Genomic DNA, 26,934 nt, shown 5'->3' with positions numbered 1-26,934 from the left:
TATCCAGTAAAGGCAGCACTATATACATGAAATTATATAAAAATGGTTGTTGAAACAATAAAATATGCAAAAAAAAAAAAAAATCTAATCTTCAAGTTTTTGGAAAATCTAATTTTGAGAAATGAAAATGATTATCAATTGAATTCAAATGAATACATTTAAGATTATGCACACCTTTTACAAAACATAATTTAAAAATTAATTTGCTTATTCTACAAAAAAAAGGAATAAAACGGAGAGAGAGAGAGAGAGAGAGAGATGTGCGGCAGGTAGTGTGCGACTGCCTGAGGAGGAGGTGGTGGTGGTGGTGGTGGTGGTGAGTCAGGTGGTGGGGCTGACTGAAGAGGGAGAAGAAAAGCTGTTGTCTGCTGGCATCTGGTGACAGCCAGTCATTACTGCACTGATGCAATGAAATGTAATTGTCCCAATTCAACGCCACCATATATACCTCTGTGTAGCAGAACGAGCAGCCCTACTTTGTGTGTGTGTGTGTGTCTTTCTGAGGACTGCAGTGTCCAAGGAGGCACAGACGGGCTTTAACTGGGACACGGTCTATGTTTGCAGATCAGAGAACAGCAGCGAGGGCCAGCCGGGCAGGCCGCCGCCGCCGCTTTATTTTTTGTCCCCAGAGAGAAGCTTGTCGGCACTTCACATCTCCAAAACACTATCTACAGTTTCCAACCGTTTTCTCATGCAAGCTACATGCTAGCACATTAACTAAGACGAGGACAGGACGATAAGTTACAGGCAAATACAGGTCCATTAGTTTTGAAAAGACACTACACTTTGTTGAGTATGAGGCAGGTATTTCCTTTTCTCCATTCACAGAGCAGAATTAGACTGGGGTTAAATACAAATCAGTGTTAACACTTTCAAAGTGGGACAATCAGCTCCATGAGACATAAAGCAAGTCCTCTGGTCTGCAGACATAAAGAGCTGGAGCAAACATGAGTTCAAACCAGGTTTACTCAGCGTAACCACCATAAAGATCCAATCAGAAACTCTTGGAAGAAAACACCAGACAGCCGACCCCTGCTCCGGGTCACGTTACCCTTTGTAGAATAGCTAGCTTATACACATGCCACCTGAGGACAGGCAGCACTTAACATCTATGAGGGGGAAAAAAGCACAGTCCCTGAACATTCCCAAGAAAAAAAAAGGTGTACAAAACTATCACAGACGTAACCGTCTACTGACAACAGCAGATGGATCCCTCCGAAGAACTCCTGAAGGGTTCTGCAGAGAACCATCAGCGGACGCCGGCGAATCTAGAGACGTTACTCCTACTGTAAATGTCTACATGGACTTCTGGATCAGAGACAAAGAGAGAGAGAGACCAGCAAGGAGAATGTGACATCGATCAGAGGATGGAGGGGGAAGGAGTGATGAGGAGAGGGGAGACGAGGTGAAGGTGGATCCGGACGCAGACGGGATGATTGATTAAAGAATGAAAAGAAGTGGACGAGCGGACTGCAGGGAGAGAAAGATAAGAGGACATTTTAGTTCCTAAATGACTTTCCTCTGTGTTCGCTCGGCCCAGACTCCAGCTCGGCACCCTGCCCGCCCAAACCAAACGTTGGCTTCTGTACAGTCTGGAGCCCAGAGCCTCTTAGTTAGATTGCAATCAATTTCCATGACCGGGCCAAGTGGAGCTCTCCTGTGCCAGGGCGAACTCCCAACCTTAATAAAACACCGTTCATTTATGGGAACCTTTTGCTAAGCTGGTGAGTGATTCCTGCTCACAGTAACACACAGAAAAAAAGGAAGTTTGTCATAATGCATGTAGGCAGCTGTGTTTGGCCCTGCGGTGAAAAAGCAAGTGAGCATTTTCAGCTCCCAGATCAGCCGCCGTGCCAGCTTCTTAAGAGGAAGTCATGATGTCACGACTCAATAAATTAAGCGCCAGGTGGCCTCGCCAAGACAAGCAGTCTGCTGCACGGAGAAAGATGGCGAAGGTGAGGCGCAGAGGGCCAAATGGAAGGAACACCACCGGGCAGTGCTGCTCCTGATAAACTCCACCAAACACTCGGACACCTTTTGAAGTCTTGCTACAGATTAGTGTTTGGTAATGGAGGGCTGACAAAAAAAACCAAGTCAACATATGGGAAAAAAAACTTTGAAACACTAGAAAATATAAGCTGGAAATTAGATTTATGGTCTCCTGGACTGACAAACCGACAGATACTGTAAACTGTTAACACTGACAGTAACACACCGAGACACAGACGAGAGGAACTCTCTCAGAAGTCCCCAAAAAAATAAAGAAAAGAATTCAAGTTTAAAGAAAATCCGAAGGAAAACATTCTTCATACAAATATTTGCAGTTAAGGTTAGTTTTCATCGCAACATCATTGCTGTTATCTTTATATTTTTTTCCCCAGATATTGATATTTTCAATTCTGCATTTCCACGCATGTAATAAAAACAGGCAGGCTTTTTTTTTTTGAGTATATAAGTTACTGTAATGCAGTAACAGACTGTTTGAGATACAGGAGAGAGGAAGAGGAGGGCGAGAGAGAGAGAGAGACAGAGGGCAGAGAGAGAGAGAGAGTATTTACAGCACACCAAACATTTTCTGTCAAGTAAAAAGAATGCTATATAATTTTCTATATATATATTTATATATGTATACTGGAGCCCCTCGGTGTGGTTTTGCATGAGCGTTGCATGGTGGTGCAGTTTGAAGGCTCGTGTCAGGTTTGTGAGACAGCAGGAAGGAAGATGGCATACGAAGATTAAACCGGTGAGGGGGGGGATTACGTGTGCCGGTAATAATTTCGTTTTGATGGATTTCAGTGTTTGCAGAGAGATTCTGTCTTGTTAGATGGAGAGAATGAGGACAGAAATGCGGTTTGGTATAAAATGCTGAGCGTGGTATGGAATCGGGTCGGGGTGTCGGAATGTGACTTACAATTTTGCATTCTGGCGGCGCTGACAGTTAGAAACGGGATTCAGATGTGTTAGATGTGTTAGTAGGAGGCTCGCGTTTGTTAATCTGAGCGTCTACGAGTGTTCACGTCTGTGTGAAAAGAGATTCCCTCCCCTCCTCAAAGACTGACTCACGTATGTGTGTGTGTGTGTGTTTGGAGTGTGTAGCTTCAGTTCATCCGTGTGTCAGTGCAAAAATCTCACTTCCCTGTATCAATGCAAAGGGGGTAGTAACAGTTGAAGCTCAGCTCATCGCAGTTCTTTCCCACCCTTCCCCTCCCATCATCCCTCCGACCGAGTGAAGAACTGAAGCGCCGTGAAAACAAATGGAGGTTTTTATCCTTCACTCCTCTCCTCTCCTCCCCTCTCCTCTCCTCTCCTCTCCTCTCCTCAACGTCCTCCAACTTTTCCTCCTCCTCCTCCTCCTCCTCCTCCCCGCTCCTCTCGCTCCTTTCCTCCACCACTCTGTCCTCTATCTAAATGAAGTACTCCTTCTTTTCCTCTGCTCCGGAGTGGCCTCCCTCTGCGTTGATGATGGCCGTGTCGGCGTCAGGGGCGTCATCAGAGCCCTTGGCTTCGTGGGTCAGATACGTTCCTGTGGTGGGAGAAGGAAAAAGACAGCAAGTGAGCAGGAGAAGGAAAGGGCGGGGAGGAGTAATAATACTGTATACAGGCTCTGTAAATTGACCAGACAAAGGCCAGGCTGACAGAAACATTGGAGTGACAAGATGTTCCAATGCGGTGTGTAAATCATCGCCTCTTCAGGCTTCTTATGTGCTTGAATTACGACTTTGTAAAGTTTTCTTTGGACTGAAGGAGACACAAAGTCCTGAGAACAGCTGATAAAAGGTTTTTATCATGTGGACATTTTTGGGTTATGATAAAAATAAACCGGGTCAATTGCAATGTGCAATTCATAAAAAGCCTTTGATGCAACCTCTCCTTTGGCCCTTTTGCTCATTAAAAGACGTCCAGATGTCTAAATGTGGCTGGAAGTGGAGGCTTCGAGACACCTGGGTTACATATAATTACAGTTTAATGAGCATTACAGAGACTTCAGCCCAATGGGCTGCTTTTTCCATAAAAAGCTGCAGAATTGATCATATAACACGCAGACATGACATCTAAACCGTGTTTTATGTTCGACAAAATCACCTTAAAGCTACTTTAGCTGTGAACCTTTAGTCTCCCCCTTCTGGCAGCGAGAGTAATAACACACACTCTGACCTAAAATAATCCAGCCTGCATACAGGAGAGCGACTGGGGGACTTGTGACAGTGGTCCGCCTTGGTTGTGATCCGGCACACATGCCTGAAACTATGCCTGACAGATTTCTTTCTCAGACTGTAATATATTTGAAGCTGGAGGATTCCATCATGCTGCATTTTCATAACCTTTTTGGCTTTGCTACAGCGGATGAGACCACAGACTCTTTAAAACATAATATAATAATATTTTCAATAAGTTCTGATGAAGATCTTCAGTGATCTGATTGGATGTAGCCATGTATAAAACATGCTGTGGGTGTGGGAGTCACCTAGAATTGATCAAGGACATTCACATCTGATATCACAGATCACCTCTGAACACAGACACAGGTTATGATCCTGACCAACAAAATTATTCAGCTGATATGAATACCTAAGTCCATATGACACCCAGAAACACCCTGGAATTCTTCCTTCCTGAACGTATTTGCAGCTAAATAAGTGTCAGCTATTGTCCCCTGTGTTCATCAGTGGCTGAGAGAACGTACTGCACCTGTGCACGGGCGTCTAAAAAAACAGCCAGAGGGTTTTGCTAGTGCAGTGACATGAGGACCTGTGAACACAGACCACCCGGCACTCCCGTTCAATATTCTGCACCAGCTTTGAGCCCTGAAGTCAGGAATTGGATCTGGCTCTCCGCGGTGGTGACGGTGGGCTAGTGTTTATCAGCTGTTCCACCTGGGTGCTGAAACACGTCTTTATATTACCAATAAACGTCCCCTGCTGGAGCTGACATGTCTGAATTAAATTCATTCATGTTTGTTTAGGTTAGAGTGAAGCTCTGAAACCTGAAGCAGAAAAGGAGAGGAAGCACAGGCCCAAATGAATTACCTGTCCTGCTTAGGGAGCAATTAAGTTCACACCCCTGTATGTGCCAGATTTGACCATGTAAGTGAAAATATGCAGCTAAATTCTAATCTCAGGGAAGTTATGTGACCCAAAATGTACTAAAAGCTAATGAATAAACATCCATTCATTTACTCAGTGAGGCTTATGCTTAGAATTCACTTTAGTATGATGCATTTGCACTCTGTGTCTCCCTGCATTTACATGCATATGCATGTTTGTAGGAGTGAGATCCAGTCCTGCTATGCGTGTTTCCATATTTATGCAAGTGTACCTCCGTGTACGCTCATGCATGCATGGATGAGCGTGTGTTTACGCGCCCATGTGTGGGTGTGTTTGTTTGAGTGAGCCGGTGACCTTTGTGTCTGATGAGGTATCTGCCGAGGACGATGAGGAGGCAGAGCAGGATGAAGACGATAACGGCCACCACACCTCCGATCACAGCGTGGTCCACCCCCGAAGAGGTCGACATGGCTGTGGGGTCTTTGGGGGGAGAAAATGTGAGAGGAGAGGAGAGGAGAGGAGAGGAGAGGAGAGGAGAGGAGAGGAGAGGAGAGGAGAGGAGAGGAGAGGAGAGGAGAGGAGAGGAGAGGATAATGGGAGTCATAATGACAAGAAAAGAGAGAATGCCAGTGACAGTACAGCAACAGAAAATAAGGAAGAGACAGTGAGAAATAAGGGCAAGAGAGACAGAGATTGAGAACAGAGAGGGAGAAGGGGGTGGAGGATGAATATTGGTGGAAACGGGAGACAGATGATGAAAGGCCGCAGAAACAGAGAGAGAGAGAATAATGGGGAGAGTGACAGAGAGAGAAGACGGAAAGAAAAGAAAAGAACAGGAGAGCAGAGAAGACTTGTCAATATATAATACCCACAGCGGCAAACCTTCAAAAGACAAAGACAAGGATGTGAGGGAAAGAAGCCAGGCGAAAGAAAGGAGGCCACTGCGTCACCATTCATTAAAAATTGTTCGTGACTAACATTGAACAGGATTGTGCAGTTTACACACCGGGTCCCGGGCACTTGTAAGAACCTCGTGGGAACACGCAGACACTATTGATGTTAGGTGAAACCCTTGCCCTCTTACCTGTGCTGATTTTATGCTTCTCTATGAATTCAAAAGGAAATCCAAGGTTGGACTACCAACCAGGAAATACCAGCACAGGGTTCAGCTTTCTATCTAAATAGAGTTTATTCTTACTTCAGCCATGCTGGATCAATAACGTGCACCTTCATCAAAGCAGTATCTGAAAATCAATAAAAGAATCGTCCTTATCTTGATCTTTTTTCAGCCCTGCTTTGTTGCCTTTACATTAGCTCTTTGTGAACGTAAGAAGAGAGAAATAATTTGATACATCATTTATTTCGCCTGGCTTATCAGAGCTGATCAAACGACGGGTGTCAATTTATAAGTCACTCAGATAGAAACAGCTTAAAAGCAGCACTTCTCATAAAGAAAAGAGCGAAAACACACAAAAAAAATGGATACTGAAGGAATAAAAAGGAGAGGGAGCTGAAAATAGAGACTGTGAAGGAGAAAAGGATTCAACCAGAGGAATAAAAAGCTACACCCAGAATCAGAATACAACAGCCACTGACAACCATGATGTAAAACTGAAGAAGATGAAGCACATTACATCCAGCTGGGAGGATAAATGAGGTGGTGAAGGGCCAGTTTCACCGGGAAAGAGTAACATTTCAGTCAGTTAGAAAAGGGTCTGACACCAGGCCAGCGAAGACACGGAGCGGGAGAGAGAAAAAGAGGAGGGTAGGCAAGGCTGGGAGACCAGTCAGAATAAAACACACACACACACACACACACACTGGCTGGCCAGCGTGGAGGTGAGAGGGGCATGCTGACGAGGCGAGACTGAGAATGAGCCCATAAATCCTGCTGTCAGCATCAAAGGAAAGCAGACAAGACCCAAGAACACCACGAGGCCTGACCCTCCCTCCCCACTACTCACACACACACACACATAAAAAAACACACACAGAGGAAGTGGAACACTGTGTAAATGACTTGTACCACTTAAGGGGTCATGCTAGTGTGTGTGTGTGTGTGTGTGTGTCACTGTGAAAGAGAGATGTGGGTGCATGGTGTGAATGTGTATCGCCTGTCGGTGCATGTATGGGCAACAACAAAGCATGACGTGGGTAGGAGTATGAAATATTCATCCCTCCACTCTGAAGTTCAAAGTGTCCCCAGACTAGTTTTTTTTTCCCACAGTGTGAAAGACAGTTAAAAAAAACCAGAATGAGTCGCACAGACAGGTGGACAGAAAGTCAGAACGACAGGAAGTCAAAACGACAGGTGAACGGTGAAAGAGTTATACCTGCAATGTTGTCTGCCTCATCTTCTCAAGTGGATGAGTAGATGGATGGATGAATAGATGGATGGATGGATGGATGGATGGATGGATGAGGAGTGTGTGTTGAGGATGGGGTTCAGGGATTATCAAAAGGGTTAGAGAGGAAAACAAGAAAAAAACATGAAACAGCTGGCCACACAAAAGCCATCTTCTCCGTCATCGTGTGTGCATGTACACCTGCCAGGCCTTTGTGCATGTTTGCATATGTGTGTCCATATGTGAAACAATTTCACCATTACACAATGCAAACACAATCTGTTGTAAAAGCAGTAGTAAGTGTAATGTCTGTTTTCCCTCTTGTTTAGACGTGTGTGTGTGCAGGCGTGTAACTGTTTTTACCTGTGAAAGTGTAAACTCCATTCAGCCGGACGGAAACTGAGGGCGTAGGGGAGAAGGGGGAGGCAGCAGAGGGAGTGATGCTTGCAGGGGAAGGAGGAGGAGTCGGAGGGGAGGATGAGGAGTCAGGAGAAAATGGGAGGTCAGGGAAGAGGGCATTGGAGAGGGTGGTGGTGGTGACGATGGTGGTGGTGGAGGAGGAGGAGGAGGAGGAGGAGGAGGTGGTGAAGATAAGGTCGGGGATGGAGTCAGAGCCGGAGCCGAAGAAGATGTCAGTTGGGTCGGTTAGGTCAGTTGGGGAAGAGGGTGGGAGAGAGGATGAGGGTGGGAGGGAGGAGGACGAGGGTGGGAGGGAGGATGATGAGGGAGGGAAGGATGAAGAGGTTGGAGAACCAAATGAGGGGTCGATGGTGTCCGGGGAGTCTGGATCTTTGTTTGAGGCACAGGCGGACGAGGAGGAGGAGGAGGAGGAGGAGGAGGTGGAGGAGAAACGGGCAAGCAGCGCAAATATAACGGCCATGGATCGAACGAACGGGACACAGAAGCAAAGGGAAAGAAGCGCAAAAACGAGCGGAAGCGGTTGGATGGTAAGCGGTGGCGCGGTTGGATGGAAAAAAACAAAACGACAAACAAAAACAGCAGGAAAGAAAATCAGAAGAGAAAAAAAAGATGGAAATACAAGCAACAGAAGAAATAAAAAAAATGTGATGAAGAAAGACATCCCCACCCTTTCTCTACATTAGTCCTTCTTCTCCACCTATCCCCATCACACATGCCTCTTTCTGCTATTCATCTCTCTTACCTTGCACCAGGAGTGTGTACTCCCCCTGGCTGTTTCCAATGCCGTTGTCAGCGTGGCAGAGGTAGATGCCATTATCTGATTTGTTGAGCATCGGGAAATACAGGACAGCACCGTCAGCTCTGGCCAGAGAGGGGAGCTCTCCATCTTTCTTGTTCCATATGTAGGATGCAGGCCTGAGACGGAAGAAAGTGAGACACAGAAAAAAAAAAATTCAGAATCCAGACATGACTACAAAAAAAAAAAGAAATCAAAAGAGGAGTGATGAGAGGAGACGGGAGCAGCGACAAGGGCTGCAGGAGCAAGAGAGATGAAATGATGGAGGGACGAAAAGAAACGGCCAAAGGAGAGACTGGGAGGAAGGAAGATAAAAAAAAGGAGATGAAAGTGTGAAGAAATAAGACATGAGTGCAAGAAAACAGCAAAAGGTGGGCTGAGAGAAGAGGAGAGAAAGCAGGAGAAGAAGAGGAGAGGTGAAAGTTGTTGCAGTAAACCAGATGAAAGTGGAAAGGATGGAGGAAAGGGTGCAGCTTGAAGAAGATTAAAAGAGATGGAGGCAGAAGAAGACAACAGAACGAAGATCAGCATTTCAAATCAGCCTGTGTTAAAAAAAAATCCATTCTGCATAACAAATAGTGTATGAGAGAGATAGTGAGACGCGCCTTGATAAAAGAATCAATTATGTAAATGTGCAAGTCCTTAAGAAGTGTACAGTAATTACAATGAGTCTGAATCAGGGACAGACCTGAATGTGTTGGACTGATTAATCACTCTTGGAAATGTGAAACTCCCAGCGACACCTAAAGGTTCAATCTGTGAATCCACAGCTTGGACCAGGTGGGCATAGGAGCAGTAACGGCAGGAATAATGCAGCGGTTAGACTCTAAACTCCTCCACAGCAATAATTTAAAATCTAGTTTCTGAGCTGTAAAAACAACAACTCCATTGCTGCTGGGTGAAAAACTCAAAGTGGCTGAAAAAGCTCATGAAAAACATATCTGGCTCCCCCGACACTTGCTGCTGAGCAAACACTTGGAGAGACTGCGCCAAAGTCTTTCATATGAGAAATCCTAACAAGCAGCTCGTGTGCTTTGGGCCAAATAAAAGCTGATAATTCATCCATTTAAAACAAGTGTGTGTGTGTGTGTGTGTCCTGATCATGTTTTTGCTACATGGTCTGGTTACCTGCAATAAAATGTAATCAGCTGTTGTATTACACCGCTGGATAATACGCAATTAACCGAACAATTAACTTAACATTTACAGGCGTGCCGTGCGATTACGCTCAGAAGTCCGTCTCTGTTATACAGCAGGTGATTTGAGTGCAGGCCGGTCAGATGCTGCTGATAAATGATGTGTTTTCTGTTTGCCTGTGAGGTGGAAACTTCTCAATTAGCACGCATGCATTAGTAAACGCTGTACAAAAGTCATGAGATGCTCGGAGACATTCTTTATAGCAATTATGGGTCCTTTGGTGCTGCACACGCCTCCCTCTCCCAGTTGTAATCATTATAACAGCAAAGCTTTTGGGTGTTTTTGGTGAATTATTAATATAAGATTTGTTAAGTTATGCTAATGCTGAAACTACCAAAACTATCATGTCAACACATACTGGTATTTTATGCAATTATAGATTAAGATGAGGCAGTTATTTGATATTGTTGTTATTCAGTTTAAATCTCACTCCTGGCCCTGGGCCTCAGTGGGTCCTTCGTAATCTGATCACAGCTTTAAATGCACCTGGATGAACTGCACTCAGTTGTTTGGATTATGCTGCTGTATGAAGGCAGAGCAGAGGCCGCTGGTTAAAGTAAGCAGTCCTTAAAAGTGGCCCAGGCCACACTGTGCACTAAACAGAGCTAAAAGTAGTCTTTGCACTGGATGAACTGTGTTCACAGCTGCTCTAATCCCTGTTTCTAAATTGGCTAAAATGATCAATCACCTGCCTGTGTGCTTCTCTTCAGCTGTGTGGAGTATTAAGTGTTTTTTTGTGGTTCTGCTGCCCACAGCTTTTGATTCAGTCCGCTCTCAGCGGTGGAGTTTGGAGACACTCCAGGCGGCTCTTTGCAGCAGAAAAAGGCTCTGATGAACCTGCTGCTGCTTCCTGCCCAGCATCAACAACACCTGACACACAGGAGTCAGCAGTGAGCCGCTGAGCAGAGCGGAGCTGCTGAAAGGCCACATAATTCCCACTGAACTGAGCGAAGACCAAAACAAAGCTGAAAGCAGGTTTCACACACACACACAGCTCCAGCTGTTGCATGTTTGAGGATGGGTACGCAGTGAAGAGTCCCAAAATGAAGTCAAACAGGGGTAAATTTGTTCCACTGAGCTGCTGTTTGACCCGTTGTGATGAGTGCTGTGACCTGCTGATCCTTTTACTAGCTTCACAGCAACAAGAGACGTATGAGGCTCTGAATACAAAGATGACCCTTGAAAACAACATCCGCTGATTGTTGGTGTTTTAGGATGATGACTTGTGACAGTGAGAAGGGTACAGAACATGCATCCTCATCCTTTAGGATTACTGTAATCCTGTTACATGCCACCTGCTGCTTTCTAAACATGGCCATGACTTCTTCAGGATGCTCGCATGCAACTGGTCAAAGCCTTTTAGCGCTGGACGTGGAACTCCCTGGCTGCTGTGCTCCTTCTGGAGAAAACACAGTTTAGAATTTGATACGGCGAGCTATTCTTTGGAGTCTGACAGGAGGTGAGGATGGAGAAAAAGAAAGTGTGTGTCATACAGAGGAGTGTGACATTCATTGGGTTTGATTGGGGAGGGCAGCTGGAGAGGAGGGAGATGGGTGTGTTGGAGGAAAAAAAAAAGGTGTCGCTGCCGTGATTGGGTTTTGACTGACAGCTGCAGGGGCAACCCGTATCTGATTTGATTGGACACTACCTCATCCACAAGCAGTGGTGCACACAACTGAGCACGCACCCCTCACACACACACAGAGGCTCCCTCTGGTTTGCTCTCTCTGTCATAGTCATTGGCTGCTTGTCACCGTATCTTTCCGTCTCTCCTACACCTACGCTTTCCTCCATTTCCCTCCACCAGTTTGTTTTCCTTCCCTCTTCACCTCTCCTTCCTCCTTCTCTGCCTTTCTTCCTTTCCTTACCTCACATACACCATCCACCGCCACTCAGCAGACACTTTTATCTGAAGCTGTGAGTGTTGAGTGATCCCAGAGGAAGCTGAACCCTGAACTCTTGCACTGTCAAGGCCATTCTGAACAAAATAGGGTCATCTACCACCATGGAACAAGGCTATTTTTATGTAGAATATGCATAATTCAAAGGCTCTATCCACAGAGTCTTGGATTCTATCACAAATTTCTGGCATAGGTGGTCCCCTGACTGTCGTGCCTTACTCCTTTAGTGTCTATAATTTATCGACTCCCTCTGCTGCCGTTACGGCACATACATTCAATGACAGTCACCTCCTCCTTCCCCGCCCCCCCATCTGTTCTATATGCCAATCAAACTCACCAGCTACTCTCCTTACTAGCCGCTCCTGTGATAAGCTGACAACAGAGGGGGAGAACAGTAAGAGGAGTGCAGGATGACAGGAGAGTGGAGAAGGAGGAGGTATGGATGAGGAGTTTAGTGGGAGAAGGTGTGAGGAGAGATAGTGCAGAGTTATAGGAAAGGATGGAGAGGAGGAGGAGGAGGAGGGCGTTGGAAGAGAGGCGAAGGAGCTGTGAGTGACACGGTGGCCGTGAGATAGCTGATGATGGAGGGAGGCAGGGAGAGGAGGGGAGGGGAGAGGAGGCGGACGGATCGATGGAGGTTCATCTATAATGCAGAAAGGCCAGGGGAAAGAGTGTATATTTGTGTGGGCAGGATTTAAGAGGCGGGTTGTAGTTCGTTTCTCGGTGTGTATATCAGACAGAGCTGTGTACAGTACACACTGGATCAGTGATCACTCTTGTTCAAGCAGATGTTTTTGTACCTGTGTGTGATTGTACACAAGTCCTGTTGGGACAAGTGATATATTTACACATAGAGATGATCATGTGAGCCATGGCTCTGGTCAGAGCTGTCAGACGCACTATGACCTTGTTGTACCTGTCATGTCAGTTAATAGCTGTAACTACACTGTGTTTAATTGTATGCTGCTCTAAACGCTGTTAAAGGTCCCATCACCCAGCACGACCTGACAGGCCTCCCATCAATACGCTTTCAGGCTGAGGTGTCATCTGAATGTATTCAAGTTTATTAACTACGTAGAAATTCAGGAAAGAAATCACAACTGCTGCAGGTGATGGGTGACAGACTGGATTAGTGCATAAAAAGGGCTACAAGCACATTATTGGAGGCAGTACATAAAACCTGAATGAACTGTCCAGCTAAAGCTGCAACACTGGAACAAATGTCACATGTTAAAAGATTATTTATATGATTTCCTAATAGGGAATTACTATTATTACTTACTTACTACTGCAAGCTTCCAATAGCTTTACTTGTACTTTACTTGAGTATTATCATGTTATACCACCTTATAAACCTCCATGTTTTACTGCCTTATAAACTTGCACTCCATTTCTTTTCAGGGGTAAATTTAGAGAATCTTCAGCCTGCAGTCTTTAGCGGCTGTAGGATATTGACAACATGCAAAGGTGTTAAAATACAACACATCGTTAAAGATTAAAGCAGCAGTGTGCCGTCAGAATCTGATTTTAGACATCTCTGAGTTCATATTTCACTCCTTACTTGGTTTCATTTTAACATCTAAAGCAGAGCAAACATCAAAGATTAGAACAAAAAGAGAAATTTGTGGTATCAGATGTTTTTTTGAATATTATTTCAGATTCCTGCCATCGCTCATCAGATTACACCTCAGATGTATTTGCTGTTCTGACTACACAAACTGTTTTGTGCTGCCAATATTTATCTCTTTCAGATTTAGTTGAGCACAAAACCAAACAACATCAGCACCACACGAAGGGTTAACAGTTCAGCAGTCTGCATGAATGATGAGATTGTGATTAACTCTGGTTTTCCTGTGCTTTTAATGAGGATGTAACCATTCGGTCAGTGATGCTGGTGATTCATTACCATCAAAATCACGGTGAAACTGATAAGTGAGTGTTCATTTATATTTTAAGTCCTCTAATTGGCGAAACGGAGAAAACCTGTGAAACTTTGATGTTTATGCGCCGACTGTCAGACTGTGTGAAGTCTTTTGGGTGTGTTTGCAAAGCTTTGTGTGTTTTAACTGTATGAGCGAGGTGTGTGTGTTTGTGTATCTTACTCAGGATTGCTGTTGCCCAGACAGCGTAGAGAGAACTTCTCCCCCTCTCTAGGCAGATTGCTCTCAGGCTGGATCTGCACGTTTGGAGAATCTGTGCGCCGAAGACGAACACACACACACACACACACACACACAGAGAGAGAGAGAGAAAATCATTACATATCACAGGACTCATCTCTACACAGACATGCACATGGCACAGACGGTCTCATTCATCCCAATCTCCATCCACTCCCACCTGCATCCTGTAGGCGTCACCATCTCTCTGCCTCCCACAATGACATAACCAGCCTTACACAACGACATCACTTTCCTTCGGCGATGCAGTGCCAGCACGTCGGCCACAGGGTGGCAGCACTGACTCAGACTCTGCAGCTGCATTTATAGTTATATTTTAGATGATAACCTGCTCTATTTATCCACTGTGACTCAACTCTGGCTCCAGGAGAGGTGCAATTCCATTGTGCTCATTATTACACGTTGTTAATGGGAAATTATTGGAGCACAGATCAAACTGAAAAACGGTGAATTTTGCTTATACTGTTCAATAAAAGAGAAGGTCAGGACGAAGATATAAAAAATACAGCAGTTTCAGGTTTCACTTCACATTTCCTTCTCTCTTGTGTCTGTCCTCTCCTCATGTATCTGTCCTTCCTAACCCCCCACATCTCCCAGTGGACTCACACAACACCCGCAGAGCCTGCTCGCTCCTCTTGTCCCCAGGGGCGAGGGAGGGGTGGTCGACGGCGCAGGTGATGAGGGCGTCGTCGTCGCTGCGGCTCACTGTCAGGGTGAGCTCGCTGCTCACGTTGTATGTGGGATCTTCTGGAACGGACTCCACCACGTTTGGACGTCCTGAGGTGAAAAAGGACAAGAGAGGACGGTCAAGAGGAAACCAAGGACTGATAAAACACACAGACTCTGTAATGTAATTAGGATGTGGTGGCTTCGTGTCGTAGAACTGTACAGAACTACAATGACCCCCATTTGTTCCCATTAAATGAAAAATGCCTTCTCTGTGCAGTTACCTTGTGCCTCAGGGTGTTTTGTTATGTGATCTATCATCATGTGCCACATATACTGTGTTCCTACCAATGCATTTTCAGCCATATTTAGAGTGATACCTGCTGACTCACTCGGTATATGTATGCAATCATTTCAACATCAAATCTGAAGGTTACGAGGGCTGATTGATACATTTGTAGTAGGGGGTTATTTAGCTATTGTTATATGCGTGTGCGGCTCGACTCTGAACAGAAAACGGACATCAGTCTTTGAGCGGTATCAAGATCTGAGGAGGTCCGTGATGACATAGAATTGACACCAGCAAAGAGTGCTCCTTCCTAGAGCGTGGTAAATACAAACATGGCAGAGAATGGCTGAAAGACGGCCGTTGTTCTGGTAGGCCCGGTCACAGTCAGCACACAGGAAACCATTGATGAGATTCATTGAGGAGATCCATAGAGATTGACAAACAACACACAGCACTGAACTGCTGCAGAGCCGGCATCACCGAGGAATTAACTCCAAATAACCATGGCGTCATCTAGCTGGGTCCCAAAATACACATGCTGAGGGACAATCTGCCATTTGTTTCCATCATTCTGTTACCATGGATGAGACCTGGGTACATCACCTCCAGCTAAAGGTGTGATAACAGCTGAAACAGTGACATGTTCGATGACAGCTGGTCTGAGTGTGTGACAATGAGCTGAAAAATCTCTCACATTGACTCCCTCTACCTTAAGCCATAAACCTATCAATCTGTTGTATCTTCCACTTTTATCCATCACTGATCTTTTTTCACACCAGTTTTTGAAGTTGTACATGAACATGTAGACATGATCTTTGTAATTCAAAAAAAATAACTTGATGATGTGATGAATCAAAGAGGGGATGGCTCTTCGCTGCAGACTGTTAACTTCCACTTTCCAATAAACTATTTATGGCTGAGTGTGTTTAAGTGCATTTATTCAATTTCAATTCTTCAGCCTTACAGCCTCGTTGTTTATTAGGAAAAGGGAAAAGAAACCTTCTACCTGAGAGCTTTCTATCAAACCTCAAAGCTGTAAAAGTCAACCTTGCACGATGGCAGCAGGAGTCGACTAAAAGATTCAGTTCCCCTCAGTGCCCCCGAACCCCTGTAATGTAACATCAGTAAACTGCACACAGCGCGCTCATGTTTACTAACCAGGCCAGTCTGTGATGTTTCATGCTGAAGGACACCAAAGGGACGAGAGAGGCTAAAGATCTAATGTAGCTGCAGTCCGGCTTTCTTTGGGACTCGCTGTTGCTTAGGAGACAGCCTGCATTTCACATCTGATCCATCAGCGTGGACAGACAGGGCAACTCTGCTGAAGAACAGCATTTATTTTGGCAGATGAAGAGAATCGGCAGCATCTTACCAGCAATATGTTGCAACCAGACTGATAACAGATCTGTTATTAGAGAGTAATGTAGCCCAGATTAACACGTTTCTGGGAGCTTCCAGGATAAACTGTGCAGAATAAGAGCTGGGCAGGTGTAGGTGTGCAGCAGCAGCACCACCACCACCACCACCACAGTCAGACAAAGTATGAAAACACAGCTGACACGGCCATCAGGAGATCTCACACCTTTGTAAGAAGAAATATCAAACCGGGTGGTCGGACCGTGAAAGTGGTTGGTGAATCTTGGAAAGTGGACCAGAACCTTATCACTTATAGTATACTCTGGCATTGGCCAACACACACACACACACACAAATTCACACATGCACACACACGAGCATGGCTGCATGTAGGTCAAGCTCATGAATAACATATACACAGAGGAGACAGAGATAGTGGCAGGGAAGCAGACTGGAAAACACACACACACTCACACACACTTTTTTTTTTTCCTCTCATCATCTCACTCTTTCTTTCAAAACACACAGACATCACACCTCCTCCCCCTCCGGAGAACTCTTCAAATACCGCAGAATCTAATGACATCTCTCTTTTTATTACCATAACCAGTCCTCTGACCCACAGAGAAAATTAGTTTACTTTCCAGGTGCATTTCAATAATCTTACGCCACTCAGAGGAGTCTTTTCGTCACTCTCTCACTCCCGACTCTCTCTCCACACACAAACACAGACAGTATACAGCCTTTATTAAAGACCATGGATCTCCAGAAAGGAATGAAGAAATCCTGTTTGTTTACTCACAGACTCATGTGTGCAGTATTTTTAAAAAATCATACAATAGAGTTTTAATATGTTTTTTTTCAGGCCCAAGGGGTCATAGAACCGACTCAACACATTCATTAAGGGAAAAATAAGATGCAGTCGGTTTAAGTGGTTTTTCCCAAGACAGCAGTGATGCACATTTGCTCATAATTCACATTTTCTCAGTTCATTATTAGATAATCAGGGCAGATTTGCATGTCAGCTGCTGCAAGCGGAGCAACAAGCAAATCGAGCTGGAAAGCAGTAATAGGTTGTGTTACACCGGATTACATGCAAGCTGACAGATTCTGACTCCTAAAGGGTCATTTCACCCAAACTACCATGACAACATATTTTAGGCACGCATGCCGTTTTGATTTTGCTCGTGGGCTGTGAAATATGTGACATTCCTGCCTTCTTCTAGCATTAACAGGTGGTGGCACGTGTAGAATACAAAGATGCTGCTTCTGAATTTGTGATTGTTTAGCGCACCAGAAACTAAATTCAATTCACTGCTATTAAACAGAGGAAGCGGCAGATATCTTGGAAACTTTTCAAACTGAATTACAGCCTTCTAGATTTTTTGCTACTGGCAGGAAGTCAAGTTTATGTCCATGTGTGCCCAGACTAATTCAATGATTGCTTTAAATGTATCCTCCAGTCCAATCCCTCCATTTTCTTAACCCGCTCTGTCCTGCACTACAGGGTCATGAGGGGACTGGAGCCTATCCCAGCTGTCATCGGGTGAGAGGCGGGGTACACGATGGAAAGATTGCCAGACTATCACAGGACTAATATAGAAACAAACAACCTGTCAGACACACACGTACGGCCAATTTAGAGTCCCCTATTCACTTTACATGGCTGTATGTGGGAAGCTGGAAGACCCGGAAAACACTAATGCAAGCGTGGGGAGAACGTGCAAACGCTACACACCTGACTCAAACCAGAACCCTTCTGCACCACCCAATCCATGTGTCCCAAATTTAAAGACATTTCTAAGGCAGTCCTGAATTATCCTGCCCACAGGGGCTGAATATTTCATTATTTATCACCAAATGATTATGATGATTAGAAATGTGCATCATTTTCTTAGTATTTATGGTGATCTTGATCTTTGACCTCAGAAAACCTCATTTTCAAAAACTTGTCTCGAATCTGAACACATACCCGCAGGGCATTCCTGAAATATCATGCTCAGAAGAGCAGGACAGACATCCTGAAAACATGCCGCCTCTGGTCACGGCTGTTCCCGCCGCAACACTCATCGCTTTTATTTCCACTTCCAGTCAGTCAGCTGTTTTCAGCTCTGACAAACCCATTATGCTGCTATCAGTCCAACAACAAACCACAGACAAAGTTAGCAGCTGGCTGGTGAACATAGCGCAACATTCAGCAGCTTAAGAGCCACATATTTCCCCCAGGAGTTGGCAGTGACCAAAAAAAAAAAAAGCAGAGTGACTATTGGATTTACATTCATCAGGACACAAACACAAGTGCAAATAAATGCAAATGCTGCTCCATAAGTGCTGGATGTGTAAACAGGCGAACGTTTGCAACTGTAATACCTTCCACATATCATCTTTATGGAAATAACATGTCGTGGCGGCTGCACAATGGACTTATATACATACACTTAACAAGCAGACTGTAGAGCAGATCATGTTACAGGGAATGCAGCGTAGAGCTGGAGATAAAGGTACAGTGCACATGAAAATATTCGTTTTTTTATTTAGTTATATGCAAATAAGGTTGAGCATGCCACACCATGTAAGTGTGTATCTATGAGCGGGGTATTTATGGGATCATTTGATGCAAACTGTTCAAAAGTTTTCATGTTTCAGTGATTAAAAAAATCATTAACATTTAACGATATGTTTTCAGCATCAGTGAAAGTGAGCGCTGCATTCTCCTTCTTTATTATTTAAGCTTCACTGTGCTACTCCAGCACCTGCTTAAAATTTCATGGGACACCCGCACTTTTCTATAAAACTCCTACTCCTCGAATAAAAAAAAAAAAAAAAAGGTGGGCAATCGGAACATCCGTGAGACTAACTTCCCCCAAGGTGGTGATACCATGCACATGAGGCAGCACAGAGCTGCTGATGCATCAAACCCCAAGCGCACAATCCACCATAAAATAATCATATTAGCAGAGTCAAACAACTGGATGCAGCAATTACTGAGGCCGGCGTGTTTGGGACTTCACGGCTGAACATGCGTGGTTGTGACCAGAAGGTCCAGATTACAGCTGTGGAAACAATTAGTCAAGTAATCAATTACATGATGGAACAAATGGGTCAAAACACTCTGCTTTGGTTTTTCAAAATCTGTCTGCCACTGGGATGGAGTTCTTTTGTTTGTGCTTAATGTGTAACATCTTTTAATTATTGCAGTGAAAGACAGAGGTATTAGACCATCACATTTCCACTCGAAAAGCCTCTGATCCTGCATTAAATGCTTGACCATCGGTATCGGAAAGTCTCCATTCTATTACATTAATCAGGTTCTGGTGTTATTTTGCCGTCTTTGGCTAACATCAAACTAGCGTCCCCGACAGCTGCACGCCACGATCTTTCCCTAACCAAGCAGTTTTAGTGCCAAAACCAGTAAAAAAAAGCTGTCAGCCTCTCCAAAGTTGTCTGTTTGGCAAAGTGATACTGCTGTTAAGACCAAGTTGACAAACTGAAAACTTTCTCAAAAGTTTTGCTACTTTTCTTTGGGTTGTTGAGACATAATTGAAACATAACTTGTTAAAATTAATAGTTACAAAACTGACAAAATCACATAAATCAACAATGAAAGTAATCATCAGCTGCAGCTTTCTGTTCCAGAATAATCCTCTTTAAAATTCAACTGCTTAGCATTCAGTGACTGTGCCGACAGAAAGCGGCACTTGACCCCCCGGCTGCTCCTGTTGAGAAGCTCAATTGCCAAAAGTAGAAGACTCAGGTTCTGTTTGGCATCTCTGAGGTGTGAAAATGTGCAACTGTGAACAGGAAGAAACACATGCTCAGCAGAAGAGCTCCACTGGATGCGAGGCAGGCTTTAAATAATCGAAGGAGCCATCGCTGTTAATCTTTAATCGGATTATGAGCGGTGAAAGTCTGATTTAAGCGTTCCTATAGGGTCATCTAATTTGGAAAGGAAGTTAATCAGACCTGTTACTGGATTAACGGGTGAACATAGCTGCTGTGGTGTATTTCGGTGGTGGAGGCGATGAAGTACATTTAGTTGTTATGTTTACATCACTTTAGTTTCGATGTCTCTCTTTAAATATACATAAGGAAGTAAACCATGATATAAATAATTAAAGCTTTCCAATGTAGCTCTGGCTTTGATAGAATTAATCATTATTTAATTTGTCCGAAACCATGTGACAGATTCATCAATAGTGAAAATGATCATTAATTGCAGCCCTAGATATTGCTCCACTTCCCTAAGTGCTATTTTATTTTATTTTATTCTGAAAGGGTTTAACTGGCAAATCTAATCTGATGTGATGAGCTTCCTGCCACGATATCCCTCACATATGACAGCTTTTAAAGGGATTGTAAAAGTACTTGTTACATAATAATAAGATGAGCAACATGCAAAGGGATTACAAAGTCTTTTTTGAATCTTAAGGACCTGGATAAAGCCACCGCCTGCTCCTCCAGTGTCTTCCTCTTCCATTATGTTGCTCCATACGGACACACGCCCATGTACCCTTCACCGTCCGCCCCACGTTCTGCATTATGACAATTTGGGCCGGAATTCAGCCGGTATGGCCTTAAGTGCCGCCATAAATCCCCATTATCCCCAATCCAATACATCGATGTCACTAAATGATCCATAGCCCTTTCACACAGTACAACTAATACAGTCTTCAAAGCTCTTAGCCTTTCATTCTTCTCAATTACCATTCCCTTTCCTGCACTCTCTGCTTCCTCTCTTCTGCCTGCTCTCTCTCTCTCTCTCACTTCAAATCCTCTTTCCACATTTCTCTCTCCATTTCGTCAGCACTCCCTCCTTCTTCTTCTCCCCTCTCTCCTGTTGCGCTCCCCCAGTCCCCTCTTCTTCTTCTTTAAAACTGGTCCCTCTTCACCTCAGCCTCTCCCCCTCCCCAATCTGCTCCCACTCAGCCACAAAGCTGTTTCACTTCTTCTTCTGTGGTTTCCTTAATTCCCCTTCTGCTACCTCTTTTTTTCTCCTCTCCTCTCTTTCGCAGCTTCCGTCACTCTCGCAGTTGCTCCGTCTATTTTTATGCACACACATACACACACACTCATGTTCATTCACTCCATCTCTTCTATTCTGTTTTCTCTGCAGCCCTTCACCATTACTTCCTTGATACAGGCGCCTCCCTCTCTCTCTCTCTCCCTCCCTATCATCTTCCACACACACACACACACAAAATATCCGAGTTGCCCTCATTCTCTTCTCTCTCTCTCTCTCCTCTTTCTCTTCACTGTCAGTGAAGCTGTCAAAGAGACACTGGTGAGCAGCAGTCTTTCCAACACACACACACAGACACACACAGACACACACACATAGACTACAACTGCATGAATGAGAAGCTGTAATAATAACACACTGACCCGTGGTGCTCCTCCGCAATCTAGCCGGAGATGAGCACTCTGTATGTGTGTGATTATCATCTGTCCATTACCTGTGTGTGTACATGTGTGTGTGTGTGTGTGTGTGAGGGTGTCATTCCAGAAATGACTGATTGGTGTTGTGCGACGTCAGGACGGCTGGGCGAGGCCTCAATGCGCCATCATTCACATCGAGTTGATCTCCTTCAAATCTCTCTTTCTCTCTCTGTTACACTTTAAAGGATAAATTCACCTAAATTCCAGGAAGGAAACATTACCCCTGTACTTTTGGATGAAACCCTCTCACCAGACCAGACGCTGATTAAGCAGAACCTTGGATAGCATTCAATGACGCCTATGAATGGAAATGAAAAAGGAGTTCCTTAATTTTATACAGTAGATATGGTTACAGTTAGCCAAATAAAGCACTAATGATAAGATCAGGGAAGGATTGTGAGACCAGCTTTGCATAGCGTGCTGTTAGCATGTGTAAATGAACACTGTTTACCTTTACTGCACCCACAGCTCCCTGTTCATTCACCAGCAAACATCTTTTGTCTGCTCCAAGGATGTTTTCCCATCTGCAAATCAATGTTCTGTGTTTGTTTGTGTGTCTGCTACAAACTTTCAGAGCTACTTATACAAACAGAAGGACATAAGAACAAGCCTGTGTGATTACATATGAAACATATGGAGGAGGAAAAAAGGAGTCAAACAGAGGTACAGACGTACGTCTTGCACAGTTTGCTGTGCAGGATACATACGACTTGAACCAAAGCCAGCAGGGCGATGAAATAAAAGCAACATTACTTTGTGATAACCTGCACTATACACTTCATGGCCATTATACACTGCACTCAAAGTTAGGTTTATATTAGTACCCGTCTAGTGCCCATCTTTCTAGCTGTAAAAGATTGCTTTAATTGTAGGTCAGTGACAGAACACAGACTCTAGTCTTACATGTCCATCAAGCTCCGGAACAAGTACATAAAATAGAATGACTGCTGTTTGCAGCGGCTTTACAAGGCATGTGCATGTAAATCATGCAGTGTTTACATGCCCAACGTAAATATTAATATCCTTTTTTCTATATCAAGAGAAGTCTAAACCTTGTTTCTATGCTGCGATCACTACAACCATTACATCCCCTCAGTGAAAAGCCTTCAAAGAATAATACACCATATAGACAAAAGTATGTGGACAGCCACGGTCAAGGTCATTTTCCACTTCAGTCAGAATACATTGATCTTATTCACATAGAACCTCAGCAGATAAATAACACTAAAACCTTCGGCGTTCCTGGATATCATCACACGCAGAGGAAATTTTTGTGTGAAGTATTTTGTGTGAAGTGACCCTTTAAACAGAAATCCAGCGTCTCTAAAAGGCAAAAATCTCCACGCTCCTCTCCTTTCTCTCCGTCTCCTGTTTTTAGTTCAGCGGTAACAAAAGGAGCAGATAATCTGTCCTAAGGCGGGCAGCTCTCCCATTCCTCCTTCTCTTTGTAGCTCCAGTCCATTCTTTTGATTCCTTTCAATCCATAATTATAGCAAACACTAACACTGCCAAGACACCAGTACGCAAGATGGGCATTTTTGCATCACAAAGCCCGAGTCTAGCATCACATCAATAAATCTTTATCATATTATATCATCACATTATATTAGTGTAATTACTATAGAAAAGGGCGCTGCAAATACGATTCACCAGCCTAAACATCACCATTTGTATGAAGCAGGATTTGGCAGGACGTGTGCTGTAGAGCGGCGCTGAAAGAGAGGGGGCGCTGTTTTTCCTTACAGAGTTTCTCAGGAGGGCAGATGGTGGAGGGAGCGAAAGGCCGACAGAAACAACACTTCCAACATGTTTGTTCTGCTCCGTAAAGCAAAACAGAAAACCTCTGACTGATGAAGCAACAGTAGGAAGGGAGAGGGGGGGGGGGCTTGTGGGAAACGTGGTTGTAATTTTGGAGTACCGCCACCGCTGCGGATGCCACTGGTGGGAGTCGGAGGCTGCCAATCGTCTCCTTGATTTTCCGTTTATCTGTAAGAGAAAATCCGGCTAATTTGTCCTCCACTGACATACTCTCTGTGCTCCACTCTGCCTCTTCCTTTCTCTTCCTTGCTCATTTCTCTCGTTTATCTGTAACAAAAGACCAGTCAGCCTGACCTCATGCAAAGCTCCCTCTATCTCCGTTCCTCTGGTCGACCTCATCCCTTCATCCTCTCCTCCGCCCTGCCTTTTATTGCTGGATTCTGTCGTTATCCCCGGCTAGATCCGACCCACGCTATCTCTCGCTCTCTGTTGTGTCACTCCCGGTTGCAGATATGTTGCATTTCAACAGACACAACAGGCACAATACTTGCAGGATAAACCACGCATCAGCACGCATACACTAAAAATGTAATAAAAGCAGGTTCCTGGATGCACACATGGGCAGAGATGTACAGGATCTGGATATGAAGGAATGATGGGAAAGAAAATACAATCACAGCGTGTTTCTGCAAGCAGCATGTACTCACTCACACACACACACACACACAAATATACATAGGGCACACAGAGAGACAGCAGGCAATATGGCAAGGACACAACACACACACAGCATGCATTTCTGCACACACAAATGCACAAACGTGGGGCATATGTGCACTGCCCACAGGCAAGCGCACTAACACGAGTCAACACTATGCCCTTGCATTGCTACAAAATATCCTTCTAGCTACACACACAAACACACACAAACACACCTGTGCACTTCCTCAGCATGTTTAAAACAACAGCGTACACACACAAGTTTCTGACCTCTCTCTCTCACACACACACACACTCACAGACAGCATCTCTCACCGCTGAGCTCCTGGTCTCCTCTGTACCAGCGCAGCGTGGCGGGGGGTTTGCTGCCAGTGCTGGTGCAGGTCAGGGTGACTTCGCCCCCCTCCTGGACTGGATTCTCAAAGCCAGAGATCTGAGGCTTACCGGGCACACCTTTAGAGAGACATAAAAAGTAAGAGTTAGACAGAGAGGAAACTATTATGCTGCAGGGCTCACCTTGTAGCCAGAAAAGCCCCCCCGCCCCCCAAAAAAAGAAGAAAACATTAAAAAAAAAAATCTCAAGGCCAAGGGCTGAGCTTCTAACAAGCACTGAATATGTTTGCAAAGCTGTGGTGTATCGAATTGGGGAAATATGAAGATGAACAGCAAAATGTGATATGGCGTCCGCCGTATCACACACACAAGCTCGGTCAATTCTGAAAGCTCTAATGGAATCCAGCTGGGAGGAAAATAATGATGCAGGCTTGCAATAATTTGCACCCGGAATGACTCATATTCATTGCACAGACGCTCACATGACCTTCCGGAAGCATCGAGCCTACTGACTGTATTATAAGTGTTTGTGTCATGGCTGGTCCACTAGAATATTACTCTGTTTAGCCGACAAGCAACCAATTAAGTGTGTGCAGATAATGACTGCTCCAGCCTGAGAAGGAATTGCAGAAATAACTTTGTGTTGTTACAGCACAGCTTAGACAGGAGTCTGGGCTGGATGGTGGTGGAGGGTAAACACTAAAGCAGTGTTTGACCTGTTTCCTGCATCCTTTTACTCAGAAATATAAAATAAAAAAAACTTTGAATGCAGCATTTTTAGTGGTACCTTATAGATGAGTTATAATTAATTACAACTTGCTTCAGCAAAGGGAATCATTTTCATCCAAGGTAGCATGACGCAATAACTCAATTCCGTCAGCTGCCTGCTGTGACTAAATGAATATAAGTGATTGCAGAAATACTGAATTTTATTGCACCATTTAGAAAGAAACTGCTCTCTATAGATCAAGCAGCAGAGCCAATCCATCAGCATCAAGCACTGTATGGAGTTCTATGGAGATACATAACGCCGTTTAATGTGTCATATCATAAGGTACAACATCATTATTATTACCCGCCTGGTGCCGTAAAGGGGTGTATATGTGGTCTACAGTCTGTATGTTTAAAAAGGTGGTGCCTGTCCTAAGACCGCCTCCACTTCCTGTGAAGCCAAAATGGCTGCAATTCACCTGGAGAGCAGTTCTCAATGAAGAGGTGTGAATGGTTATATAAATTATAATTATTCACAGCTGCTACTACACAAAACATGGAAACTGAATTGAGAGAACTGAGATGAATAAAAACAGATTTTCTTTGGTCTGTAAACATGCCGACTGCTTCACCTGCTGCCTAATACATCCTACTATTGCCATTACAAGGAGGTAATTAATATTATTCACTTTAATGTTATGGCTGATCAGAGGATTTCTAATCAAACTGATCTTGAAAGTATTATTCAAGAAATATACGGCAGACTGCTGAATTAGAAAAAGGTCAGCCTCTGCGGTGAGAACTGAAGTCACGTTTTTAGCATAACTTCAAAACACAACAGAAGCTGAATATAGTGGCAAAAACATTCCCCAAAGAACAGATAAAATCCTTCATTAACGGAACGGCCCAACTGTACTGGTGGCACCGATATTAAGGATTCCATCATTAGCCGCGAAGCCCCACATGGCAGTTTTTCTGTCTGCGAGGTGATCCTGGAAATGCATTTAATTCAATGAGGAAAAAATAATAAAGCTTTATCCCTTTAAAAATCAGCTGCACGGGTTCTGACAGCCTTGGCATTTCTACAATTCAAGTCAGTCGGTAAATAGTATAGTGTGACTGTTCATTCTCTGTACTTGAGGTCAGTTTGAAATGTCAAGTAAATTATGTTTTGCAGAAATGATTAAATACAACTTCCAGAATTCATTATCTAAAAGCCGAAATGACTCAGTGCGGCTGATTGGTTTTTCGTTCGTATTGGTGTTTCGGAAGATACCTTACAGGAATGACTGAGAGGGACGGAAAGACAGGCGCAAACCGAAAGGTCACAAAAGCTCCACCCAAGTGAAACGCCAGCAGCCCTCCTGCCAAACCTGAACTTCATGATAGGGCGTCTTCCTCTCCGCAGAGGTGTCCCTCCAGATTCCAGCACAGTTGTTCAAAATAACACATTTTCACTTAATTACTATTTTAACTTAAAGTGACAACAACGCAAGCAGAAAAAAAACAGGAACGTGCCAAATATTTCAGCAGCCACTTTGTCTTCACCGCCGTGGCTGAAAACAAGAGAAGAACATTTTCTAAACTTGCTCCATCTGGAGCTGGTGTGGGTGGCGCTTTCCTCCCAAGTGTTGGCGGAGTTTACTGTCATTCTGTTTTTCCAAATAATGAACATTCAGTTTGCCATCTAATGCAAAAATGCTGCCTTGTGCATTAAGGCAGGAAAGAGAGGGGTGGATACACAGAGAAAGCAAGAGATAGAGCTGAAAGAGAGGCAGGAA

At 44.3% G+C, this 26,934-nt stretch overlaps 1 protein-coding gene across 3 annotated transcripts in view; it reads right to left on the bottom strand.

Moving 5' to 3' along the window:
- Positions 1–3,369: 3,369 nt before the first annotated feature.
- The window catches only part of cadm3 (cell adhesion molecule 3), an 80,440-nt gene continuing 56,875 nt past the window's right edge, over positions 3,370–26,934 (bottom strand). Inside the window, exons 5-12 of one of the 3 annotated variants that reach the window (XM_028428118.1) lie at positions 24,425–24,562; positions 14,491–14,661; positions 13,807–13,897; positions 8,553–8,725; positions 7,754–8,179; positions 7,379–7,399; positions 5,400–5,525; positions 3,370–3,523 (exon numbers count right to left, since the gene is read on the bottom strand). In XM_028428118.1, the coding sequence (XP_028283919.1) occupies positions 3,405–3,523; positions 5,400–5,525; positions 7,379–7,399; positions 7,754–8,179; positions 8,553–8,725; positions 13,807–13,897; positions 14,491–14,661; positions 24,425–24,562 (1,265 nt within the window). In that variant the 3' untranslated portion in view covers positions 3,370–3,404. The remainder of the gene's footprint in view (positions 3,524–5,399; positions 5,526–7,378; positions 7,400–7,753; positions 8,180–8,552; positions 8,726–13,806; positions 13,898–14,490; positions 14,662–24,424; positions 24,563–26,934) is intronic. The other 2 variants (XM_028428119.1, XM_028428120.1) reach the window with 2 other exon arrangements.

This window comes from Parambassis ranga, chromosome 17, assembly GCF_900634625.1.
Source record: "Parambassis ranga chromosome 17, fParRan2.1, whole genome shotgun sequence".
In the NCBI taxonomy this organism is placed as follows: Eukaryota; Metazoa; Chordata; class Actinopteri; family Ambassidae; genus Parambassis; species Parambassis ranga.
The sequence above is the reverse complement of the archived record's forward strand: the minus strand, read 5'-3'. Positions and strand labels throughout refer to the sequence as shown.